Source organism: Heteronotia binoei, chromosome 9 (assembly GCF_032191835.1).
Source record: "Heteronotia binoei isolate CCM8104 ecotype False Entrance Well chromosome 9, APGP_CSIRO_Hbin_v1, whole genome shotgun sequence".
Lineage (NCBI taxonomy): Eukaryota > Metazoa > Chordata > Lepidosauria > Squamata > Gekkonidae > Heteronotia > Heteronotia binoei.
The window spans coordinates 93,074,203-93,097,039 of record NC_083231.1 but is presented as its reverse complement, the minus strand read 5'-3'; the positions used below and the strand labels follow the sequence as shown (position 1 = coordinate 93,097,039).

The following is a 22,837-nucleotide window of genomic DNA, read 5'->3' as shown; positions in this document are numbered from 1 at the left end:
GTGCTGTTCCTGAGAGATAAGGAACCCTGAGGAATGACAAGGGGGGGTCTACAGTAGGAAGGGGGGAACTGGTCAAACCTGCCAATTTAATCCGGTTTACCCCCCCATATGGTAGTAGTGTGGTATGCTTGAGCTTTATAGGAGGGTAGTGGTGGTGGTCAACTCTTCCCACTCAAGATTTTCTTCCCGAAACTCTTTTAAAAACCATTTCCCACCCATCCGGAGTGAATGCCAGTCACACAACTTCTCTAAGCAAATAATAATAATAAATAATAACAATAACAATAATAGAAGAGGAGGAGGAGGAGGGTATCACCCAGACTACCCTCCAAAGCCCTGTATTGCCAGTGTATAGAGACTGATCAATGGACAGACCACAAGACACAGGTCTGTTGCCTTTACATCTAGTGTGGCTGGGAATTAGTATACAGTGGCTGGTGGATCATTGTGAAATGACATGATGTAGTTAAGTTGGTAACGTCACCTTTGTTGCACTAGTTTGCAGTGATGCTACAATCACAGACAAATTCTACACTGCAGATAATATTGGATGGGAAAGCTCTAAAATGCAGATCTGCTAAGCTGCACGACCCACAAACCCCACCACTCAAGGACCCAGTCTGCCTACAAGAGTAGCGGCTGTGAGAACTTTGACAATGCATTTCCTTAGAGTGCATTTAGTTAGCAGTTGCTCATTTACCAAGCATAATAGGGGAGGGGGTGAGGAAATCAATTACCATAATAAATTCATCATTTCCCAAGAATCATTTCCAGAAACCAGGCTTTCATACCTGCAAAATGGGAATTATGCTTTTGTGCCATAGCAGGATGCCAGAGTTTATTCCCATGTTCCAAATTTCCATGCTTGAAAGGTTTCCAACATAACCAGATGGCTCCAAACAACTGATCCCATGTTCACCAGAATGTTTGGGCATTATGAAAAAAAAAAACCAGGGAGTGCAATCTCTCTCAAGAAACAGACATGAGCAGTTTTGGTTTTTCTGAAGAAAGAAGTATCCAGAACAATTCCCATGGAGGCAGCAGACAGTTGTGAACTTTTTACTCACAATATACAATGCACAAATCTGTCAACCAAATATGTACATAAGCAGAGAGAAACAAAAATATGCCTGATTCTAAGATAAGCATCAGTGATTCCGCATGACAATCATATTAATCTTACATAAACTTTCCATTGGCTGGTCTTATTCCTCTCTGTGTTCACTTGAAATTCCCATTCGTGAGGCTCATGTCTCAGCATTTAGAGCTTGACTAGGAATTTTTAAGCATCTGGGGGTAAGTAAAACCAGCTCTCAATGCTGCCAACGACAGCTATATTTGCTTACGCATTTTTCCTCAAAAAAAGTATCGAGAAAAAGAATCGGAATGTCAGCATTGTTCATGAGACGCCTCAGGCTGAAACCACCCATGTAGCAGCTTAAAACAGCAGGACAATACGGATGCTGAAAGAGAAAAAACAGAGTGAACTTTATAAATTCTGCTGCAGAAAAATAAATGAAACAATTTAAATCCTATTATTTTATTTTCATGATGCTGATGACAGACACAGCTGCTAAAACTATGGAACTTTGGGGAGGGACACTTCCAGTAGAAAACATGAATTAGGGTTTGTAGAATCTTTCAGGATCAAGTGCTGTGTTCTACTGGAGAAAGTTTTCCTTCCAGACGTTTCGTTCTCAGCTAAAATTGCAGAAAGTCTCAGAACAATCAGCAAATTCCACAAAACAATCAGCACAGTCAACAACCATCTTCCTTATCTTCAAACCCCTTCCAACCTTCCCAGCAATTAACACAGAACAATGGTCACATTCAACAGCCAGTTTCCTTATCACTACCCTTCCAAGAAGCCCCACCAAACAATGGGCACATCCACAAACCAATTGCCCTTTCATCACACCCCCTCCAGCCTACAAATAGCAGCTCTCCAGCAGCCCTGGCCCCACTCAATGCACAGCAGCCAAGAAGGTCTGAGCGCTTGCTCCGGCTGCAATGCCACTGAGGATGTTCTCCGCAGCTAAGAACGAAACGTCTGGAAGGAAAACTTTCTCCAGTAGAACACGGCACTTGATCCCGAAAGATTCTACAAACCCTAATGATGTTACCAGCTGTGAAAACCTGATATCTTAGAAAACATGAATGTTCTGGTGATGTATTTCAAGGGCATGCAACTAGGACAGCAGTTACATTCTTTTTGCTATCTTTTGCAGTTGGTTTCAGAGTCATGGTAAAGTACCTCTCACTATGGGGCCAGATGCTGTAGACTGGGGTGGCCAAACTGTGGCTCAGGAGCCACATGTGGCTCTTTCACAGGTATTGTATGGCTCCTGAAATCCTCATCACCAGCTTGGAGAAGGCCTTTCTCTCTTTAAATCACTTCTTCAAACCAAGCCAGCCAGTGGCTTGGAGAATGCATGTAAAGTTGCTTTCTTTCCATCTCTCCTCTTCCTCCTTCCTCCCACCTATTTGCCTGCTGGCCTTCCTTCCTTCCTTCCTTGTGGCTCTCAAATATCTGATGCTCGTGCCTTGCGGCTCTCAAATATACAATGTGGTTCTTACATTAAGCAAGTTTGGACACCCCTGCATAGATATTCAGCCCCTAAGAGCTTATACCCTGACCTGGATAGCCCAGGCAGCTTGACCTTGTCAGATCTTGTATGCTAAGCAGGGTTGACCTTGGTTCATCCTTGAATGGGAGACCATCAAGGAAGTCCAGGGTTGCAAGGCAGAGGCAGGCAATGGCATACTACCTCTAGTTTGCTTCTTGATTTGAAAACCCCACGGGATTGCCATCAGTTGGCTGTGGCTTGACAAGACTTTCCACCACCAGGTGGTTGAAGTCACCCTGACTTTAGCTTACAAGCAGCTACCCCATTGTACAGCAGCCATCAGTATTTGGCCGGAGTGTACCGGGAAAGAATTCCCCCTCCCAGATCTAAGCATATACAAAATCACCTGGCTATTTTGGAGTTAATCCTGAAGGTGAATTGCACGTGATTAATTTGTATAGCTTGCTGCCACAGGAAGATGATGATGATGATATTGGATTTATACCCCACCCTTCAGTCTGAATCTCAGAGTGGCTTACAATCTCCTTTACCTTCCCCAACAGACACCCTGTGAAGTGGGTGGGGCTGAGAGAGCTCTCACATAAGCTGCCCTTTCAAGGACAACCTCTGCCAGAGCTATGGCTGACCCAAGGCCATTCCAGCAGCTGCAAGTGGAGGAGTGAGGAATCAAACCCGGTTCTCCCAGATAAGAATCAGCGCACTTAACTATTACACCAAACTGGCTTTAAAAGGGCATTCACCAAATTAGTGGAGGACAGGGTCCATCAGTGGCTCTCAGCCAGACTGGATGAATGGAACCTCCATGTTTAGAAGCAGGGTGCCACTGAGTGTCAGCTGCTGAGGGGCCATTATCAGTAAGAGGCTCAGGATTCTGTTCCCTGGCTATAGGCCTTCTGTGGTACCTGGTGGGCCACTGCGGCAAAGAGAATCCTGAGGGACCACTGGGCTGTTAGGGCAATTTTGATGAAGAAGAATCCACTGGACTTGTGTAGATGAATGTCTGCACAATGATGATGCCTTGTGTAAGATACTGCAAGCCGTTTGCCAGAAACGCCACCTTCAAAACACCTTGTCCCTGTTCTTGCTTGAATGCCACAGGCTGAACAGTTGCAGGAGCTTAGTGCATGGAAAGCCCTGAAGCAGAGGGTCTTTTCCATCTCATTTAATTGGCTGAGAAGTGATGCCAACCCACCAAAGAGGGATTTTGTTCTATATGTGACAATGTGATCATGCAAAAGGATACAATCAGCATCTGGCAGTTCATGGGAATTCTTTGCGGTAGCTTCCACTTTGTGGAACAGCCTACAGAAGGTGAGCAGGAAGCCCAACCCCCTCTTTGCAGAATGTGCAAAACAGAAATGGTCAGGAAGGCATTTTAAAAGGAATAGAACCATACTATAATGGAACAGTTTGGGAGACTGCTTCTGTTTGGGATAGTAACATAGTCACTTCCTTTACTATTGGAAAGTCCTCTACCTTTCTAACCCTTCTTCATCATGCCCCAGACAGCTTTTATTGCCTTTGACAGTTTAAGAACATAAGAACATAAGAGAAGCCATGTTGGATCAGGCCAACGGCCCATCAAGTCCAACACTCTGTGTCACACAGTGGCAAAAAATGTTATATACACACATACACTGTGGCTAATAGCCACTGATGGACCTGTGCTCCATACACTGTGGCTAATAGCCACTGATGGACCTGTGCTCCATACACTGTGGCTAATAGCCACTGATGGACCTGTGCTCCATATTTTTATCTAAACCCCTCTTGAAGGTGGCTATACTTGTGGCCGCCACCACCTCCTGTGGCAGTGAATTCCACATGTTAATCACCCTTTGGGTGAAGAAGTACTTCCTTTTATCCGTCTTAACCTGTCTGCTCAGCAATTTCATCGAATGCCCACGAGTTCTTGTATTGTGAGAAAGGGAGAAAAGTACTTCTTTCTCTACTTTCTCCATTCCATGCATTATCTTGTAAACCTCTATCATGTCACCCCGCAGTCGACGTTTCTCCAAGCTAAAGAGTCCCAAGCGTTTCAACCTTTCTTCATAGGGAAAGTGCTCCAGCCCTTTAATCATTCTAGTTGCCCTTCTCTGCACCTTCTCTAAAGCTATAATATCCTTTTTGAGGTGCGGCGACCAGAACTGCACACAGTACTCCAAATGAGACCGCACCATCGATTTATACAGGGGCATTATGATACTGGCTGATTTGTTTTCAATTCCCTTCCTAATAATTCCCAGCATGGCATTGGCCTTTTTTATTGCAAACGCACACTGTCTTGACACTTTCAGTGAGTTATCTATCATGACCCCAAGATCTCTCTCTTGATCAGTCTCTGCCAGTTCACACCCCATCAACTTGTATTTGTAGCTGGGATTCTTAGCCCCAATGTGCATTACTTTGCACTTGGCCACATTGAACCGCATCTGCCACGTTGACGCCCACTCACCCAGCCTCAACAGTTTTTGCTGTATTGTTTTCCAGTTCCGTAATCCAAGTCCTACTGCACTGTTGGTTAGACATTTTTGTGTTTGACAACTGCTTTTCATATTTATAATACACCTAGAATCTCGGTGAGAACCCTGAGAACAATAAAGACAATCAAGATGGGTAGCTGCGTTTGCCTATAGCAGTAGAAAAGAGCAAGAAGTGAGAAGCGACTAACAGAAGCTCATACCTTGCCACAAATTTTGTGCTACTGAACTCTTGCTCTTTTCTATTAGTAAAGATTGAAATCAAGACTTTACTGAAATGAGTCTGGTTAACACAGCCTTAGAGACAGCAGACTTGCTCCAAGACAAGTGGCATTTAAGTTCAACAGCTGCATCTATCTCTTGTTCTCTTAGACATACTGGATTCCACACCAAACTTCCATTCATTAAAAGCAAGTACCAACAACCTGAAAATCTCACCTCTTTCCAGCATGAAGCAGATCAAACCCTTTACTAATCTCACTGAAAGATAAAGTGTGCGTAATTAAAACATCAGTTTTCAGTTTTCCCTCCAAGTAATTGGACACCAGTTGAGGAATGGAATCTTTCATCTTCCATCCTGGGAACAGAAAAACAAACTCTGCAAAACTTGTACTGTCAAGTTTGTTTTCCAAGGATCATTTTTTACAAAATCACAAGTACAGCTTAACATGGAACTTGCAGGATCGACTTTTGTAAGTATGGTGAGTTGGATCCTGAGATACCATCCCATCAGCACCATATAAGTTATTCTGAAAGAATGGCACAGGAGGGTGGTTTTTGCTGATTCCCCCCTCCTGCTGCAGATTCCCTCCCAAAAAAAAAACACAGTTCCCGGGGGGGCACTGAGCTGCAAGAGCCCAATTTAGGGGAAAAGAGAAGGCTGACATGTACGGAGGGAGGCAGGGAAGTTGCTTTCCTCAAGTGTGACTTTGCTTGCATGACCTAGGATCCTAATAAAGCAGGGTGAGATAACAATTTCAAAGCGCAAAGGTTGCTAAGTATCTGCACTGTTGAATTCATTAAGTATTACTTTGTTCTCCACTCATTTATGTCATAATTTGATCGCTTAATGTTTCGAAGAGGAATATGGGAAATGCTGACAAGGCAGACAGTGTGGGATTGAGGTGACTATATAACTAAATATTGAGCACATATGAAGACAAGAAGCTGCCACACTGAATCAAAGTCAGTAATTGTTTATTCAGACTGCCAATGGTTCTCCATGGTCTCAAGCAGAAATCCTGCCACAGGATCCCTTTAATTGGAGATGCTGAGAACCAAACCTGGGGCCTTCTGCACACCAAGCAGATACTCCATCAATGAGCCATAAACTATCCAGTCAACACAACTGCTCTGCCTGTGCTGTTTGATCTGTGATTACTGTTTCTTACAACGGAGTAATTAAAAAACAAATAAGCTGAAAATGCACAAAGAAGCTGGTCTGTCTGACACTCCAATGAGTAAACACAACTTCCACCAGGGATCGAACTCAGGTCGTGAGCAGAGTTTAGGACTGCAGTACTGCAGCTTTAACACTTTAACACTCTGCGCCATGGGGCTCTCAGCAAATATATGGCCACACATCAAAGCTGTGATGCCCAATGCCCAGTTTGTAAGCATTCCTGTTTCTTTACGTCTGACTATAATGAATGCTCCATCAAAATTTTGTATTCCTTGAACATGGAAGGTGTTCTTTCAGTGTTAACTGTAAATACTCATCTTCGTACCTCCAATGAAGCTCCCTTTCAACGTACGTCCCGTAAAAAGCAGGAAAGGATTGAAGGAGAGGCGCGAGTCCAGAGGAGGGACGCCAACCATCACGCAGACCCCACAGCCCATGTGACAGGATGCCAGAGCAGCTGTCTAATTGAATAAGTCAATTGTTTACTATTAATTAGGTTGCTATCATGAAAGAAACACTGTTTATGCCTGGCACAGTAGCTCTGAAGAAGGGAGAAAGAGATGGATCCACCATAGATTCAGACCGATTCCTCACTAGCCGTTGCTCCACCCCTGGGCTTCCACTTTCCCTGGCTCAAGCAATCAGTTCTCCACCAGTTGCTGTGCAGCTGCATTTTGATCTGCGACTCTCTCCAATTTCCCCTGCAGTTTCTTGCTCTAGTTTTTTGGAGAGCAAGAAACCCTGAGAGAAATTGGAGGAAGCCACGGATCAAAATGCACTCATGCAGCAACTGGTGGAGAACTGATCATTTGAGTCGGGGAAAGCAGAGGTCCAGGGGTGGAGCAACTGCTAGTGAGGAATCAGTCTCAGTTTCTGCAGTTCAGGTCCACATCTTATTTCCCACACAGGTTCCTCACTGCCCATAACACAGGTGGCGACCACTGTTTGGACATTCTTAGATATTTTTAGGCCCACATTTCCCATGTGGGCGAAGTCCTACCAACTTTTCTGCTGGCACAAGAAGAACACATGGTATCTTTTGATCCCTGCAAAGGCTATTTAAGGGACCTATGTGGACAGAAAGCCATAGAAGATGGAATTGTAGCATGGAGAGGAATCAGGCAAGATCACCTATCCTCCCTGTCCACCTGTCCTGGTGGAAAAGCTGGCAGGATCTAACTCTATAATCTGACTGTTAAGTTTCAGGAGGACCCACTGTAAACTGAAAGATTGATCCTAAGCAATATTTGATCTATACCTAATTAAAGAATGTGAATTTATATAAATAATGGGAGATGCCAGCCATGCTGACACATGGGAAAACATGTCAGTACAGAGTGACTGCAAAAGTACTGGGTATGGAGGAGGGGAGATTTCTGCAGACAGCAAAGCAGATCACTATCGGGCACTGGGCCCTTCTCCTTCACTTAACCAATTCCAGGGCTGCTGTGAGGCAGAATTTCTTAGAAGAGTGAGATATGAATGCAGGAAATAAACACTTTTGCAAAGTCATGTAAATCTTGAACATCCTGCAGTCAATAATCAAACTGTGTTCTGGAGGGGATCCCCAGCAAGCCAATAAGAACATACCAAGAAAGGTGTGCAGACTTTCCTGAACAAGAACCTGCTCACCACCACTGACCTTGCCCTGCAGCACGAAGCCAAAAAAGGGGTCAGATCCTGCCAATCGTTCGTATTGAAGGAAAGGGGGTGATTTTAATTGTTTTTTCCCTCCCGCAGACCATATGCTGTTCTCAGGGGTGCCCTGTCCCCCAGGGACAGCATTTGATGAGGTTTACAGAGCTTAGAAACAAAGAATCACAGAGTTGGAAGGAACCATACAGGCCATCTAGTCCAACCCCCTGCACAATGCAGGATCAGCCTAGAGAAGAAGATATTGGATTTATATCCCACCCTATACTCTGAATCTCAGAGTGGTCACAATCTCCTCTACTTCTCTCCCCCCCACACACACACAACAGATATCCTGTGAGGTAGGTGGGACTGAGAGAGCTTTTTACAGCAGCTGCCCCTTCAAGTACAACTCCTGTGGTAGCTGTGGCTGACCCAAGGCCATTCCAGCAGGTGCAAGTGGAGGAGTGGGGAATCAAACCCGGTTCTGCGCACTTAACCACTACACCAAACTGGCACCAAACTAGAGCATCCCTGACAAGTATTTGTCCAGCTGCTTCTTAAAGACTGCCAGTGTGGGGTAGCTCACCACCTCCCTCTTTAGCTGATTCCACTGTTGAAAAACTCTTACTGTAAAAAAGTGTTTCCTAATATCCAGCCGGTACCTTCCCACCCTTAATTAAAACCCATTATTGCTTCATTGATGGAAATCAATATATTAGCAAAGATTTTTTGGTGGGATCCAAACTAGGTGTCAGATGTGTTCTAGCAGCCATCCATGTAAGCCAGTGAAAAATCTCAACAGGCCTTGCCAGTGTCCAAACTGAATTTTGTACATCTCCACAACAGATAGGGTTAGCCTAGCAGACACGTAGAGGTTACTTGGCAAATAAAATCCATGTGAAAGTGATTGCCAGAAGGGGGGAGGGGGGGAGAGGTAACAAATAATTGGTCTACAGTATTTTGGTTCCAGGAAAATGCAATATCAAATCAGTGGGTTGGATCCAGCCAGCTTTTTCATGCAGTCTCACTCAGCCTCACATGGCTATTGTGCAAGCATGTTCTGATGGCCACAGGGGGCTCCTTCTTTTTCTCACCTGCAGAAACCTGGTTGGATCCAGCCCAGTGGGTGGAGCTAAAAAAGCACTGATTGAAACACCGCACATACCAGTGTCTCCAAGCATCCCACAACTTCGAAGGCAAAGTCAACACCATGGCCGGTCATGTCAATTAGCACCTCCTGAATGGACTTCTTGTAATCCTTAGGGTCCAGGCATTCTGTGGCTCCCAGTTCCTTCGCCTTTTCAAATTTCTCCTTGTTGATATCAATCCCAATGATCCGAGATGCTCCTGCTGCTTGGCATCCCATGACAACAGAAAGACCAACTCCTCCCAATCCAAAGATGGCACAGGTAGACCCAGGTGTGACCTATAGAGCCAAAGAAAAAGGGGCTCAGGTTAAATTCTAACCTCAGCACATGGCACTGCAACCCACATAGAAAGCATTGCATTGAGAGGAATGAACAGACTACCATTAAACACTCAAGGAGCACATGACTTCTCACCTGAGCTGTGTTGATGGCAGCCCCATAACCTGTGGAAAAGCCACAGCCAAAGAGACACACTTTATCCAGAGGGGCAGCATCGTCAATCCTTACCACGGTTGAGTCAGGCATGACTGTATATTCTGAGAAGGTGCTTATCCAAAGGAAGTGATGAATTTTCTTCCCTTTGCAGGTGAACCTGCTGGTTTTGTCTGGCATCAGGTTTTGTGGGTTGCAAAGGCTGTTTTTAGAGAGAATTCAACTCGTCAGCAAGGGGGGAGGGGACAGGCTATGTATGACCAAGAGCAATGCAAGAGAAACTTCCAAACAAACTCACTGGGTTTTCAGGCAACAGTTGGTGTTCCATTTCAGACATGAGCTACATTCGCCACACTGAGGCAGACAAAGGGGGATCACTTTGTCTCCTGGAAATAAAAGAAGGGGAGGGGGTCTGATTACAAGAATTTATTGTACAGTAATTTTTATATGGGAAAGACACCACACATGGACCTTTCCTCGGACTTCCAGAGTGGCAAAGCAGACTTTACAATGTTCCTTAAAAATGAACATTTGAGGGGGGGAGTGAAATGAAAGGAATAGAAGCGTGAGATGGCAACCTGTGATTATGCAATATGTCATGTTGTGCATAAATTATGCAGGAAAAAAACCACGTGTCCTGCTCTGTATACCTTGTTCCAAGCAAAAAGTATTTACCTTCAGGTTATTGGCACTAACAGAAAGCTGAAGTATGAATATATAAGGCTGTAGGGAGAGATGGAAATGTACAGTCCAATTAGAATCCGAACAGCAAACTCTCCTATCTGCTGTCCACTTCAGCACAAGCATAGACTTCTGCTGGAATGTATCCCTTCAGTCAGCATATATTTGAGCACTGCCCTTCTAAAAAAAGAAAAGAAAAGAACCTCACTGCATGTAGAAAACTAGCATATCAGGGAGAAAAGGTCAACCTAACTTCCACCATGACATGCTCCTTTGTTAAGTACAAGGAGCAGTTTGTCATGACTGAGCATTCAATTCTTTCCTCCAAGACAGAAAACTTCTTTCACACAGCCAACTAGGCTGCTCCCAGAAGGACAACGAGCAAGGCACAGAGACCCAGACGTTCTATTGTTGCACAGGGGATCACCGAGTTATTGCCTCTGAACATGGAAGTTCCATTAAGTCATCACAGGTAATAGCTATTCATGGACCTTTCCTCCATGAATTGTCTAACACTTCTTTTCAAACCAACTAAACTACTGGTCATCACTACATCCCACAAGAGTAAACTCCACAAGTTAATTACAGTTTGACTGTAGTTCCCTTTTCCCATCCTTAATTTTCCAATCATCAACTTCACTGGGTGTTCCTGAGTATTCTGGAGGGAGAGAAAATAGTCACAGAAAAGATGACCAAGAGAAGATTTGACTGAGGATGGCACAGAGAAAGCAGAGAGAAGGGAGAAGTTCTCTCTCTTCCTTTCTTCCATCATATCTTCAATCAAACCTTCTGTAAACTATAAAAAGCCCAGATCGTTTAACCTTCTACAGCACGGGTGACAAACATGCTGCCCAGGGGCTAAATTAGGCCCCTAGAGGGCTCCTATCAGGTCCACAAGCAACAGGATGTCATTTGCTTCTGCCTCCCTCTCTCTTGCTTCCTTCTGCATCACAGCTTGCTTTGCCAGGCTTGCTCAATCGCAGAGGAGCTACAGAGTGTCAGAACTTGTATCTTTGCTGCTGGTCCTCTATAATGTGACCAATGCTGTATGGTAGTTTTATTGTGGCTTAGAGCTGTATTGTTACTGAACCAAACTGACTCCATGTTGTAACCTCTGCTTAACCCAGAGTGCCTGAGTAGTAATTAACCTTGCCCCACTGGTATCCAAAATATTTGGGGCTGTAGAATGAATTATGTCTTGTCTCTGCACATTCTCACACTGGGACCCTTTGAAGCCGAACAGCATGGCCTTCGGAGTAGGGAGGCATCCTCTCTACTGATAGTGATGGTGAGAAGACAGCTGCGCCCTACAATGTGAATTGTGGCTTTGTGAGATGTTTGCTTTACGTGTATAAAATCAAGCTGATGCTGGCTCTCGCCATTACTGTTATCTTGCCTTTTCCAGCACCTAGTTCTCTTCAATAAAATCCTAGCTTTGTAACTAAGTATGGGATCCGTTTGAAGTTCTTGAGTTCTGACATTATAACAGTAATCCCATTGTTCGTGGCTTATCTGTACTGGAGGCTTGGCTCGATGGCGGCAAAAGTACCAGACGACGGAGAGCCCACCACCCCATCGGAGGACCCGCCGCTCGACCCAAACGTGACGGGGGTCCGACGCAAAATTAAGGTTCCAGCGCCCTTCTCGGTCGACGCCGCCTTCCCGGCCCCGCGAACCTGGAGCCCGCGGAAGTCCACGGCAGCAATCGACGCCGCGGAGCAGCGGTATCGAAGCATGTTGGGCGAAGGAGGGGCAGGAGACGACGACGAGGGCCAGGCGGAGGGCACGGAGCCCCGAGGGGGGGAAGACCCGATCCGGACCCTCCGCAACGAATTATTCGATTGGGTGCGGGAAATCCACGGCGATGTGCACCGTTCCCGCGTGACGATGGCCGAGGAGATGCAGCAGAACCTGGGCGCTATCCACGACCAGCTCCGCACTTTGCAAACCGCGGTCCTAGGGATACCGTATGGAGTGTTACCACTGGGGCAACCGCCTGTCGCCCCGCCGGCCCCAGCCCCGCAGGCTCCAGCTGCCCCGGCGCCGCCGGCCCCAGCGGCCCCGGCACCTCCGGCTCCGCCGGCTCCGGCCGCCCCGGCACCGCCGGCGCCGCCCGCACCAGGGGCCCCGGCCGCCCCGGCGCCGCCTGCACTACCCGGTCCGATCCCGCCGGCCCTACCGGGCCCAGCGCCGCCGCCTGGGGCGCCGCGAGCGCCAGGAGGGGCCGAGGGACGGGGAAGAGAGCTGAAGATTACGTTCGATGGGAATCCGGAGGACGTGGAATACTTTACTATTCAGTGCGACACGTTTTTCACCCACTGGGGCGCCGACTACCCTACCGAGGCCAGCCGAGTGTACCACATCGCGTCTCGACTGAGAGGGGCGGCCCGCAAATGGTATGTGGGGCTTTTCATGGGAAGAAAGCCCGAATTAGCTACCGTGGCAGGGTTCCTGCACGCGATGCTCCGCCAGTATGGAGATCCCTTGCGGGAAGAGAAGGCGGTCGCTGCCCTCCAACGCATCGAACAGGGCAACCGCTCCACCCACGAGTACGCCACCGAATTCCTGGGGTACTGTGCGGCAGCGAGGGGATGGAACGAGGTCATGAAATACACCGCGTTCATCAATGGGTTGAATCCGAGCATCCTCGACCGCTGTTACAGTCAGGGAAGGCCCGACACGCTGGTCGGCTGGATCCAACTGGCCGGGGAAGTGGAGACCAACCTCCAACACGTGGGGATGAGGAGACAGCAACTAGCGAGGAAGGGAGCCAAACACACCCCAACTAAATCTGAAGGGAAGAAGGCTCCGACGACCTCCACCCCGTCTCCCGCCCGCAAGTGCTTCCAATGCGGGGACCCAAATCATCTTGCTGCTAACTGCCCTGGGAAAGCGGGATCCACACCACCCACGGCGCGGCCAACCACCCCGGGCCCGAAGAAGAAGAAGAGCAGCAGATCGAAGGAGCCCAGTCGGGGCTCCGTCGCCACTTCCTTGGCGACTGACGAGGATTTTACCACCAGCCTGGCGGCCGTCGAAGAATCGACCGAGGAGTCGGACGATACCGAGTCGGCGGGAAACGACAGCGACCTGCTTTAATGGGTGCCGCAAAGCAGGTCCAACAACAGCCGGCACTCCTCACGGTGAGAGCAACTGGGGGTTTACTTTTTATGGCCGTCACCCTCCTTAACCCGAACCTAAAGAGATTCATGCACGCCCGAGCACTAATCGACTCAGGGTGTAACAGGGACTTGATCACCCCCCGCCTAGTTGAGGCGCTGGGATTAGCCACTTCGCCCCTGCCACAACCGATGCAGTTCCAGCAAATGGACGGGGGGCCCATGAGAGGGGAACCATGTACTTTAGAAACTCAGGCGGTCCCGGTAGGGACTGAGGAGCATTGGGGAATTGAGACTTTCGTAATCGCCCCCTCCTGCTCTTTCGACGTGGTAGTAGGCTCAGCTTGGCTCGCCCGCCACCAACCCGACATAAGGTGGGAGGAACAGCTCGTCCGGTTCCCGGATTGGAGGTGCGAGCATCACCACTGGCGCCCCGAATGGGGGCCGCACGCTCCCCCCCAAAACATGCGGGCGTGCCTCACACTCGAGGAAGTCGCCTCCATCCCCAAGGAGTACCGAGACTTAAAGCTGGCATTTAGCGAGAAGGAAGCGGATGAGCTACCGCCCCACCGCCCTACAGACTGTGCCATTGAGCTAATCCCAGGGCAGCAGCTTCCCAAAGCGAAACTGTACTCCATGGGTTGGGCGGAGAAAGCTGAACTCCGAAAGTTTTTGGACAAAAATCTAAAGCGTGGCTTTATTCGACCCGCCACAGCTCCCCATGCCGCCCCTGTCCTGTTCCGAAAGAAGAAGGACGGGTCTCTTAGGCTTTGCACAGATTTTCGTGCGATAAACGGGATTTCCATGTCCAACGCTTATCCGATCCCGTTGATAAAGGACTTATTAAACACCGTAGCAAAGGGAAAAGTATTTACCAAACTCGACCTCCGAGACGCATACTTCCGCGTCCGCATCAAAGAGGGGGACGAGTGGAAGACAGCCTTCAACACCCCACTGGGACAATTTGAGTACCTTGTCATGCCGTTTGGGCTACAGGGAGCCCCGGGTGTTTTTATGAACTTTATTAATGAAGTGCTGCGGGACTTCCTGTTCAAGGGGGTGGTGGTGTACCTTGATGACATCATTATCTATTCACAAGATCTAAAGTCTCATGTGCCTTTGGTCAGAAAAGTGTTAAGCACCCTTTGTAAACACAAACTGTATGCCAAATTGTCAAAATGTGAATTCCACAAAACCGAACTGGATTACTTGGGCTTCCGGGTGTCGGGGGAGGGATTGTCCATGGACCCCGCAAAGGTCCAAGCGGTGTTAGACTGGGAACCCCCTCGAACCCGCAAGCAGTTACAAAGTTTTATCGGGTTCGCTAATTTTTACCGCGACTTCATAAAGGGGTTCGCCACGGTCATGCTCCCTCTTACAGAACTCCTCAAAACTAAAGGGAAGGGTGACGAGGCTAAAAAACCCGGCGCACGCCTAACGTGGACGCCTGACTGTCAAAAAGCTTTCACTGAGCTAAAACGCCTCTTCACCTCCGAACCCGTGCTCGCTCATCCTGACGAACTTAAGCCCTTTGTGGTCCAATGCGACGCCTCCGACGCCGCTGTAGGAGCCATATTAATGCAGAGGGGAGAAAATGGGGTGCTCCGACCCTGTGCCTATATTTCCAGGAAATTTTCCAATGAACAACGAAACTGGTCGGTCTGGGACAAAGAGGCATTTGCAGTCATGTTTGCCTTAAAAACCTGGCGCTCCTGGCTTGAAGGAGCGAGAGTCCCCTTCGAAATCTGGACCGATCACAAAAACCTGGAAGCCCTCACTGGGCGTCGCAAAATGACTGCAAAACAGATCCGGTGGGCAGGCTTCTTTGCTAAGTTTGATTTTGTGTTGAAACACATCCCGGGCTCAAAGAACTTTTTAGCGGACGCCCTTTCCCGCCTGCCCCAACACGACAGTCTCAAGGAGGAGGTGGTGGACTCACTAATTTCCCCCTCAGCCATCGCGGGGGGGGTCACCACCCGCTCCGGTAAACAGACCAACCCACCGGACTTAGAATTACTTTCTCGGTTCCTCTCAGAGTACGAACAAGAAACTGACCGCCCCCCCAACTTGGTCAGGGCTGAGAACGGGCTCTGGTTACATAATGAAAAAATCTATGTGCCCGATCCCCTCAGGAAGGAGGTTTTGGACCGCTGCCACTCAAGTCGCTTGGCCGGCCACTTTGGCTATGTAAAAACACTCAACTTGCTCACCCGACAATTTTGGTGGCCGAAAATGAAAAAAGATGTTTCAGAATTTGTACTCTCATGTCCCACTTGCCTCATGGCAAAACGAAGGGGGGGCAAACCTCCGGGCCACCTGGTTCCCCTCCCTACAGCCACCCGACCTTGGTCGGTAGTCTCCATGGACTTCATTGTAGAGCTCTCCGGAGTGGGATCTGAAGGTGGGGGATACAGTTTTCCTGTCGACAAAGAACCTTCCCCTTCCCCAGTCCTGCCGCAAACTTGCGCTGAAGTTCCTAGGACCTTTCAAAATCAAAAGGGTGATAAATAAAGTAACGGTAGAACTCGAACTACCCAAATCACTAAGTAAGATCCATCCTGTTTTTCATTGCAGCTTGCTTCGGAAAGACCCTGGTGCTACGTCCTTCCATCCCAGGGCCCCACCGCCCCCTCCGACGACAGTGAGGGGTCAGAGTCACCATGAAGTCCAGGAGATCCTGGACTCCAGAGTCAAACGGGGGAAACTGTATTATTTGATCAGGTGGAAACACTTCCCCCCGAGCTGTGACGAGTGGGTCGAGTCTCAGAATGTAGTGGCACCGCAACTGCTGAAAAAGTTTCACCTACTGTACCCGCACAAGCCCAAGGCCGGCCCCGCGGGAGGGGGCGCTTAGGGGGGGCAGTATGTCAGAACTTGTATCTTTGCTGCTGGTCCTCTATAATGTGACCAATGCTGTATGGTAGTTTTATTGTGGCTTAGAGCTGTATTGTTACTGAACCAAACTGACTCCATGTTGTAACCTCTGCTTAACCCAGAGTGCCTGAGTAGTAATTAACCTTGCCCCACTGGTATCCAAAATATTTGGGGCTGTAGAATGAATTATGTCTTGTCTCTGCACATTCTCACACTGGGACCCTTTGAAGCCGAACAGCATGGCCTTCGGAGTAGGGAGGCATCCTCTCTACTGATAGTGATGGTGAGAAGACAGCTGCGCCCTACAATGTGAATTGTGGCTTTGTGAGATGTTTGCTTTACGTGTATAAAATCAAGCTGATGCTGGCTCTCGCCATTACTGTTATCTTGCCTTTTCCAGCACCTAGTTCTCTTCAATAAAATCCTAGCTTTGTAACTAAGTATGGGATCCGTTTGAAGTTCTTGAGTTCTGACACAGAGCAATGCCTCTATTTTCCTGCCCTGGGGAGGAAGAGGAGAGGGAGAGCTTGCTTTGCTAGGCTCTCTCAATTGCACAGCAGAGCTACTGAGCCAAGCCTTTCTTCCTTCTATTGGCTGAGACTCCTCCCCCTCCTGGTCCCCTGGGAATGAAAGAAAAGAGCAAGAGCTTCCTTTGCCCAGTTCCTCACATTGCACAGGAGAGTTATAAAGAAAGCACCATTAAGACCAACAAGTGCTAATGTTTTAAGCAGTTTTAAGTTTTTTTAAATCTTCAATTGTGTTTGTCTGTGTCCTCTATAAAGTTTATATCTTTGCTCCCTGGCATTATCTTTTATGACACATATGGCCTGGCCCAACAAGGTCTCATTTATGTCAGATCCGGCCCTCATAACAATTGAGTTCAACACCCCTGTTCTACAGGGAAGGATTCTATACTACTGGGAGATGTCCTTCAGCTGAAATTGCTGAGATTCACCCATGCACACACCCATTATTCAGTGTCACTGAAGTTAAATTAAATACAAGAATCCACAGTGCAAAGATGAAGAACGTATGTTGGGAAGCTGTTGTAGCTAAATCCCTAGATTATAAACAACAAACTGGAACACAAAAGAAAAAATGGAAAACTCTCAAGTCTTCTTATAACTGAGCATGACCTTCTCATGGCAACTGCTTACTGATGGAGATCCTTAAATATATTTTAAAATAATGGAATCCTACTTTCCACATACCTGGTTTCACACAAGTCACTCCCTCCCCGATACTCTCCACAATTCCAGCTCCTTCATGGCCAGGAATAACAGGATACTCTACTTTAGGGAAAGAGCCAGTTAGGACGTGCTCATCCGTGCCACATATCCCTGTGGCTATTATCTGTAAGAACAAAAAAACACTATAGTGATTCATGGTAGTTCAGACCCTTACGTCCAGCTGCAACTCAAGTCATGGGCTAAACATGTTATTTATAAGTGACAAAGGATGCCAGGTTTTGGAGGTGGACTGAAACGCACATGCCACAGAAAGGCTGGATGAGGATACAAAGAAGTCTTACTTGGATATACATTTTGTCACATGTTCGATTAAACATCTTTTCCTGGCCCAGCAAGAGACACGTATAAGGCAGAGGCGTCAAACATGCTGTCCGTGGGCCGAATCAGGCCCCCAGAGGGTTCCACCAGGCCCACGAGCAAGTCTGCTTCCTTCTCCTTCTCTCTTGCTTCCTTCAGTTATCAGAGACTGTCAAATGAAACATTTCAAGGGTGCTAATCTTTTAAGTATGTTTTATTTAAAACGCCTTTAAAAAAAATCTTTAACTGTGTTTGTCTGTGTCCTTTATTAAGTTTGTCTCCACTACCTGGCATTACATTTTATGACACACATGGCCTGGCCTGACAAGGTCTCATTTATGTCAGATCTGGCCCTTATTACAAATGAGTTTGGCACCCCTGAATAAAGCAGCCTGTTTATGGGCATGAACATTCCCAAGCGCCTCAGCCTTGGAGTAAGAGCCAGTTTGGGGTAGTGGTTAAGTGCGTGGACTCTTATCTGGGAGAACAGGGTCTGATTCTCCACTCCTCCACTTGCAACTGCTAGCATGGCCTTGGGTCAGCCATAGCTCTCGCAGAGGTTGTCCTTGAAAGAGCAGCTGCTGTGAGAGCCCTCTCAGCCCCACCCACCTCACAGGGTGTCTGTTTTGGAGGAGGAAGATATAGGAGATTGTAAGCCACTCTGAGACTCTGATTCAGAGAGAAGGGTGGGGTATAAATCTGCAATTCTTCTTCTTTCCTTGTAAGGCTTGGTCTCCAAGCCCCTGATCATCTTTGTCACTGTCTTCTGCACCAGTTATTTTCTTCCTTCACAAAGATTAAAAACATAACATGCAATATGGAGTTTCTGATACCACTGCCAAGGAGAAAGGTGCCAAAACTTTGATCAAAGTAACAGGTATCAAATCAAGCTTAAGACTTAGACATCATTTTAAGATTGTTATACAGCAACAATATAGACCTGGCTGCAGAGAAGTATCATTAAGTTAGACAGAACACACCCCAGGCATCAAAATAGAACATTCCTGAGGGCCCACAAGGAAAGGAACGGTTTTAATCTCCCAACCACTTGATTGTTAAAGGCAGAACTAGTTACAGGCTTGATGCTGGGCTGAAGCCAACAAAAGGAACCCTGTGTTCCAGATTCTGCCTTCCTTTCCCTCTTAGAACTCTTATCATTTCTATGCATTTGTGTTTTTCTTGCAGTCAGTGCTGTGGTATGAGATGAGGGAAACTTCTGGTATGATGACATCAGAACCTGGGCAAACCATCCCAAACGGGTATGGGCTTTATGGTATGTAGCAAAATGGTTAAGAACAACATATGGATCAGGAAGTCTCTGGACTTTTTTGCATGCAATTAGTCCCAGGTTCAATCCTCAGAATCTCCAGTTAAGACAACAGGGGATGGGCAAGAGCTCCACCCAGGACCCTGGAGAGCTGCTGCCATTCAGAGTAGAAAATACTGACCTTAGCAGGTCAAGCATCTGGCTCAACAGAAAGTAGCCTCATGTGAGGATTATCGTTTTGGCTGCAGTCACATGCTTTTTGTTTGGTTTCTTTAATTTCCAAGTTGGAGAGTAGACTGAAACTCTACTTAGGTGTTTCCCTTCTTTTAGCTTCCCACCCTGGCATGTATAATAAAATCTAAGACAACCCCTTTCACACGCTGCTTGTGCAACTGCAGGATAAATGGAAGATATACATCTACAAAGAAAGTACATAGCTGAAGCACGCATGGACGGTGGGCTGCAAACTGTTTTGTTTACCTTCACCCGCACTTCATGAGACTTCGGTGGGGCAACTTCCACCTCTTCAATAGAAAGTGGCTTGTCTATTTCCCAGGCAACGGCCGCTCTGCACTTTATAATCTGTTTTTTGAGAAAAAATAAAATTTCAGCCTCTTCCTGTAGTCTTCTGTGCAAGTTGAAAAGTAGTCTCTCGTCCGAGTGCACACCAGGGCAGACTTTGCTTAGCTTCTGAGATCAGATAAGACTGGGCTAGCCTGGGCCACTCCACAGCAACTATGTAGAATATTTCAGTCTATGTCTGCTGTTCTGAAACAGCTCCACAGCACAACGTTTATTCTAATGGGCAGGTGGTCACATTTTGCATGGTGGAAAATATTTGTCAATTGGAACTGTTATTGTGCCATTGAGCATATAGGGTTTAATGAGGTTGGTTAAATAAAGAAAAGAGATCAGAGATGAAAAAGAAACTGAAAAGGAGGGTGAACACTACATTTAATTGAGATAGACTTTTAACCATTTTGTATTTTAACCATTATTTATTATATCTTTGTATTGTTTTTATTGGTGTATTTTATATAACATTAAGCCTCCCTGGTCCCGTGGAGGGGGAGTACGACATAAATTAGATAAATTAAAAAAAAAAAAATCTCAACAGATCTTGGAAGCTTAGAAGGGTCGGCCTTGGTCAGTACTTGGATAGGAAACCACCAAAGAAGTCCAGAATTGCTATGCAAAGGAAGGCAATAGCAAACCACCTCTGTTCATCTGTTGCCTTGAAAACGCTATGCTTCCTGCATTTCTTACTCCTTGGGAACACAGGTAGCTTCATATTTGTCTCTTTGTATATGTAAAGCCAATAAATTGAAGATACAATCCTTCAAGTACCTATTCCTCCCTCTTGGGAACCATTTAAGACTTAAAACATTTGCAAGTTCAAAAACTATGCAGTATGCTTTGAGTTGACGGCATTTTCCACCACCGCCATGCATCCTTTACTTAACTTGTTTTACTTAGGAGTAAATCACACTATAGCCAGCGCAAGCATTATCTTCACTAATTCCGTAATACATGTGAGGGAGCGGATTAGTCTTAAAGGGATAAAATTTTAAATTACTGCATCACCATAGAGACCAATTTCCTTACTTTTCCAGAAGTGCCCATGCCTGCTTAATATTTTCCCCACACGAATCGTTTGGAGCTCTGTCCCGATTTCGTCTTCGGAACTGCAAAAAGCAACGGCAGCTTCTAATCAGCAGTTCAATGAATCGCACTCTCAGCACCCAAATTCCTCCACAGCAAAGGCGTCCGTGAGTGCAACTGCGCGGCCGACCATAGCCTTTCCCCGAGGGATTCTGGGGAATGTAGTCAGTTGCTTTGCCATGCGAATGCACGTGCTTGATTTGGTGGCAAACTTCCTGAATAAGAATGCTGATATAAAAAGGTAAAGGTAGTCCCCTGTGCAAGCACCTGTCGTTTTCAACTCTGGGGTGACGTTGCTTTCACAACGTTTTCACGGCAGACTTTTTTTTTCCCGGGGTGGTTTGCCATTGCCTTCCCCAGTCATCTACACTTCCCCCTAGCAAGCTGGGTACTCATTTTACCGCCCTCGGAAGGATGGAAGGCTGAGTCCACCTCGAGCCGACTACCTAAACCAGCTTCCGCTGGGATCGAACTCAGGTCGTGAGCAGAGGGCTCCGACTGCAGTACTGCAGCTTTACCAGTCTGTTGTAGCAAAAGTGCTCAGGGGGTTGGAAGAGATTTCTTTCTTTAGCTATATTTATAGCTTACTTTTCTTTTTAATGTGCAACCCAAACGTCTAACATTTGTTGTCCTGTCTTCTCCTTTATCTTCACACAACAGCCGTGTGAGGGCTTATACTATAAAGTTACCAGCTCTAAGTTGGGCAATTCCAGGATATTTGTGAGCCGGAGTAGGGTTACCACCAGATTTGTGATGGAAAATACCTGGAGACTTTGGGGGTGGTTCTGGGAGAGGGTATGGTTTGGGAAGGGGAGGGGCCTCAGCATGGAACAATGCCATGTGTAGCCTACTCTTCAAAGCAGCTCTTTTCTCCAAGGAAGTTGATCTCTGCCAGCTGAAGATCAGTTATAAAAGTGGGAGATCTCCAGGTCCCACCTGGAGGCTGGCAACCCTAGTTGGAAACTGGGGAGAGCAGACTTTAGATAGTGGAGGGACCTCAGCAGGGAGGTGATGCCATGTCATACCATACTGTACACCCTCTGATTTTCTTTGAGGAAACTGATCTCTGTAGTCTGGAAATCAGTTGTAATTCTTAGAGAACTCCAGGCCCCACCTGGTAACTCCATGAAACCCTATGACTGAACTAGAGTTACACAGTGAGCTTGCATGGCTGTTTGCATCCATATATATATATGGCTTTTTTTGAGCAGGAACGCACTTTCCAGCTGACTTGGTGCCAGGGGGTGTGACCTAATATGCAAATAAGTTCCTTTTGGGCTTTTTCTACAAAAAATGTGTGTGTGTATATTGCACCCATTGCACATAGCCGGTGAGCAAAATCAAATATCTGAAAAATGCAGATACAACACTTTGAATAGCAAGTGGGCTACGAGTCTGTAAATTACACCTTTTTAGGTAGAGGTACAAACCTACCAAATGAAATAAGAGGGAACCAGTCTTTCTAGTTTTCAGTAAAAGCTGGTTCTGTTGAGTGCTGATGGTCTCAAGGACCTCCCAAACACAAAGCACCTCTCTCATCCCAAAGTTCAAAACAAAACTGTGGATTGTCTCCTATTTTATTAAAGGTACTAAATAGACATCAGAAAACAATGCAATTTTTAAATGCCAAAGCATGAGATTTGGGGTGAATCAGCACTTAAATCTGAGCCAGATACATATTAAATTGGGGAAGCAAAGTCAAGGAGAAGCAGAACTCTCTGCAGCCAGAAAACACGCTACAGGTTGTCAATCTTACAGGACCTCACAAGGCTTTCCAGGTAATATCTGGCTTGGCTGCCATTGAGTTCAGTGGGACAAGTTAAACACCTAGCTGGAGCCAGCAACACTTTGAGAGATAGCTACGGTAAATTCTAAATTCCTGAGCAGGTTTGGAAAAGAATTATAAAACTCCCAAATGTGATTACAAGGATAAGCCCCTGGTAAAATTTTGTAAGGCATTGGTTTACATCGAAGGACCTAGGCTAAAGTTTTCTAAGAGGCT

The 22,837-nt window shown here is 46.7% G+C and overlaps 2 protein-coding genes across 5 annotated transcripts in view; both read right to left on the bottom strand.

The window, feature by feature from the left end:
- The window catches only part of LOC132577312 (alcohol dehydrogenase 1-like), a 105,896-nt gene that overhangs the window by 36,750 nt on the left and 46,309 nt on the right, over positions 1-22,837 (bottom strand). The window lies entirely within an intron of this gene.
- On the bottom strand, positions 1,035-20,942 carry LOC132577316 (alcohol dehydrogenase 1-like). Of its 2 annotated transcripts, XM_060247039.1 has the most exons (9): positions 20,779-20,942; positions 19,654-19,755; positions 17,571-17,712; positions 9,984-10,071; positions 9,668-9,887; positions 9,271-9,531; positions 6,796-6,931; positions 5,507-5,645; positions 1,035-1,463 (listed from the first exon to the last, which is right to left on the bottom strand). In XM_060247039.1, exons 1-9 carry the CDS (start codon positions 20,794-20,796, stop codon positions 1,439-1,441), a joined length of 1,131 nt encoding a protein of 376 aa, XP_060103022.1. In that variant the 5' UTR covers positions 20,797-20,942; the 3' UTR covers positions 1,035-1,438. The 2 variants fall into 2 exon arrangements, with proteins under 2 accessions (XP_060103022.1, XP_060103023.1); XM_060247040.1 differs by lacking the exons at positions 1,035-1,463; positions 6,796-6,931 and having other exon boundaries at positions 5,590-5,645; positions 20,779-20,932.

Excerpts from the sequence above, each read along its gene's own strand:
- LOC132577316 (XM_060247039.1), bottom strand. Across the intron at positions 10,072-17,570 it reads AGTGACTTGTGTGAAACCAG|GAGACAAAGTGATCCCCCTT; the intron begins GTATGTGGAAAG and ends TTTTATTTCCAG. Across the intron at positions 6,932-9,270 it reads TGGGATGCTTGGAGACACTG|ACAGCTGCTCTGGCATCCTG; the intron begins GTATGTGCGGTG and ends TTATTCAATTAG.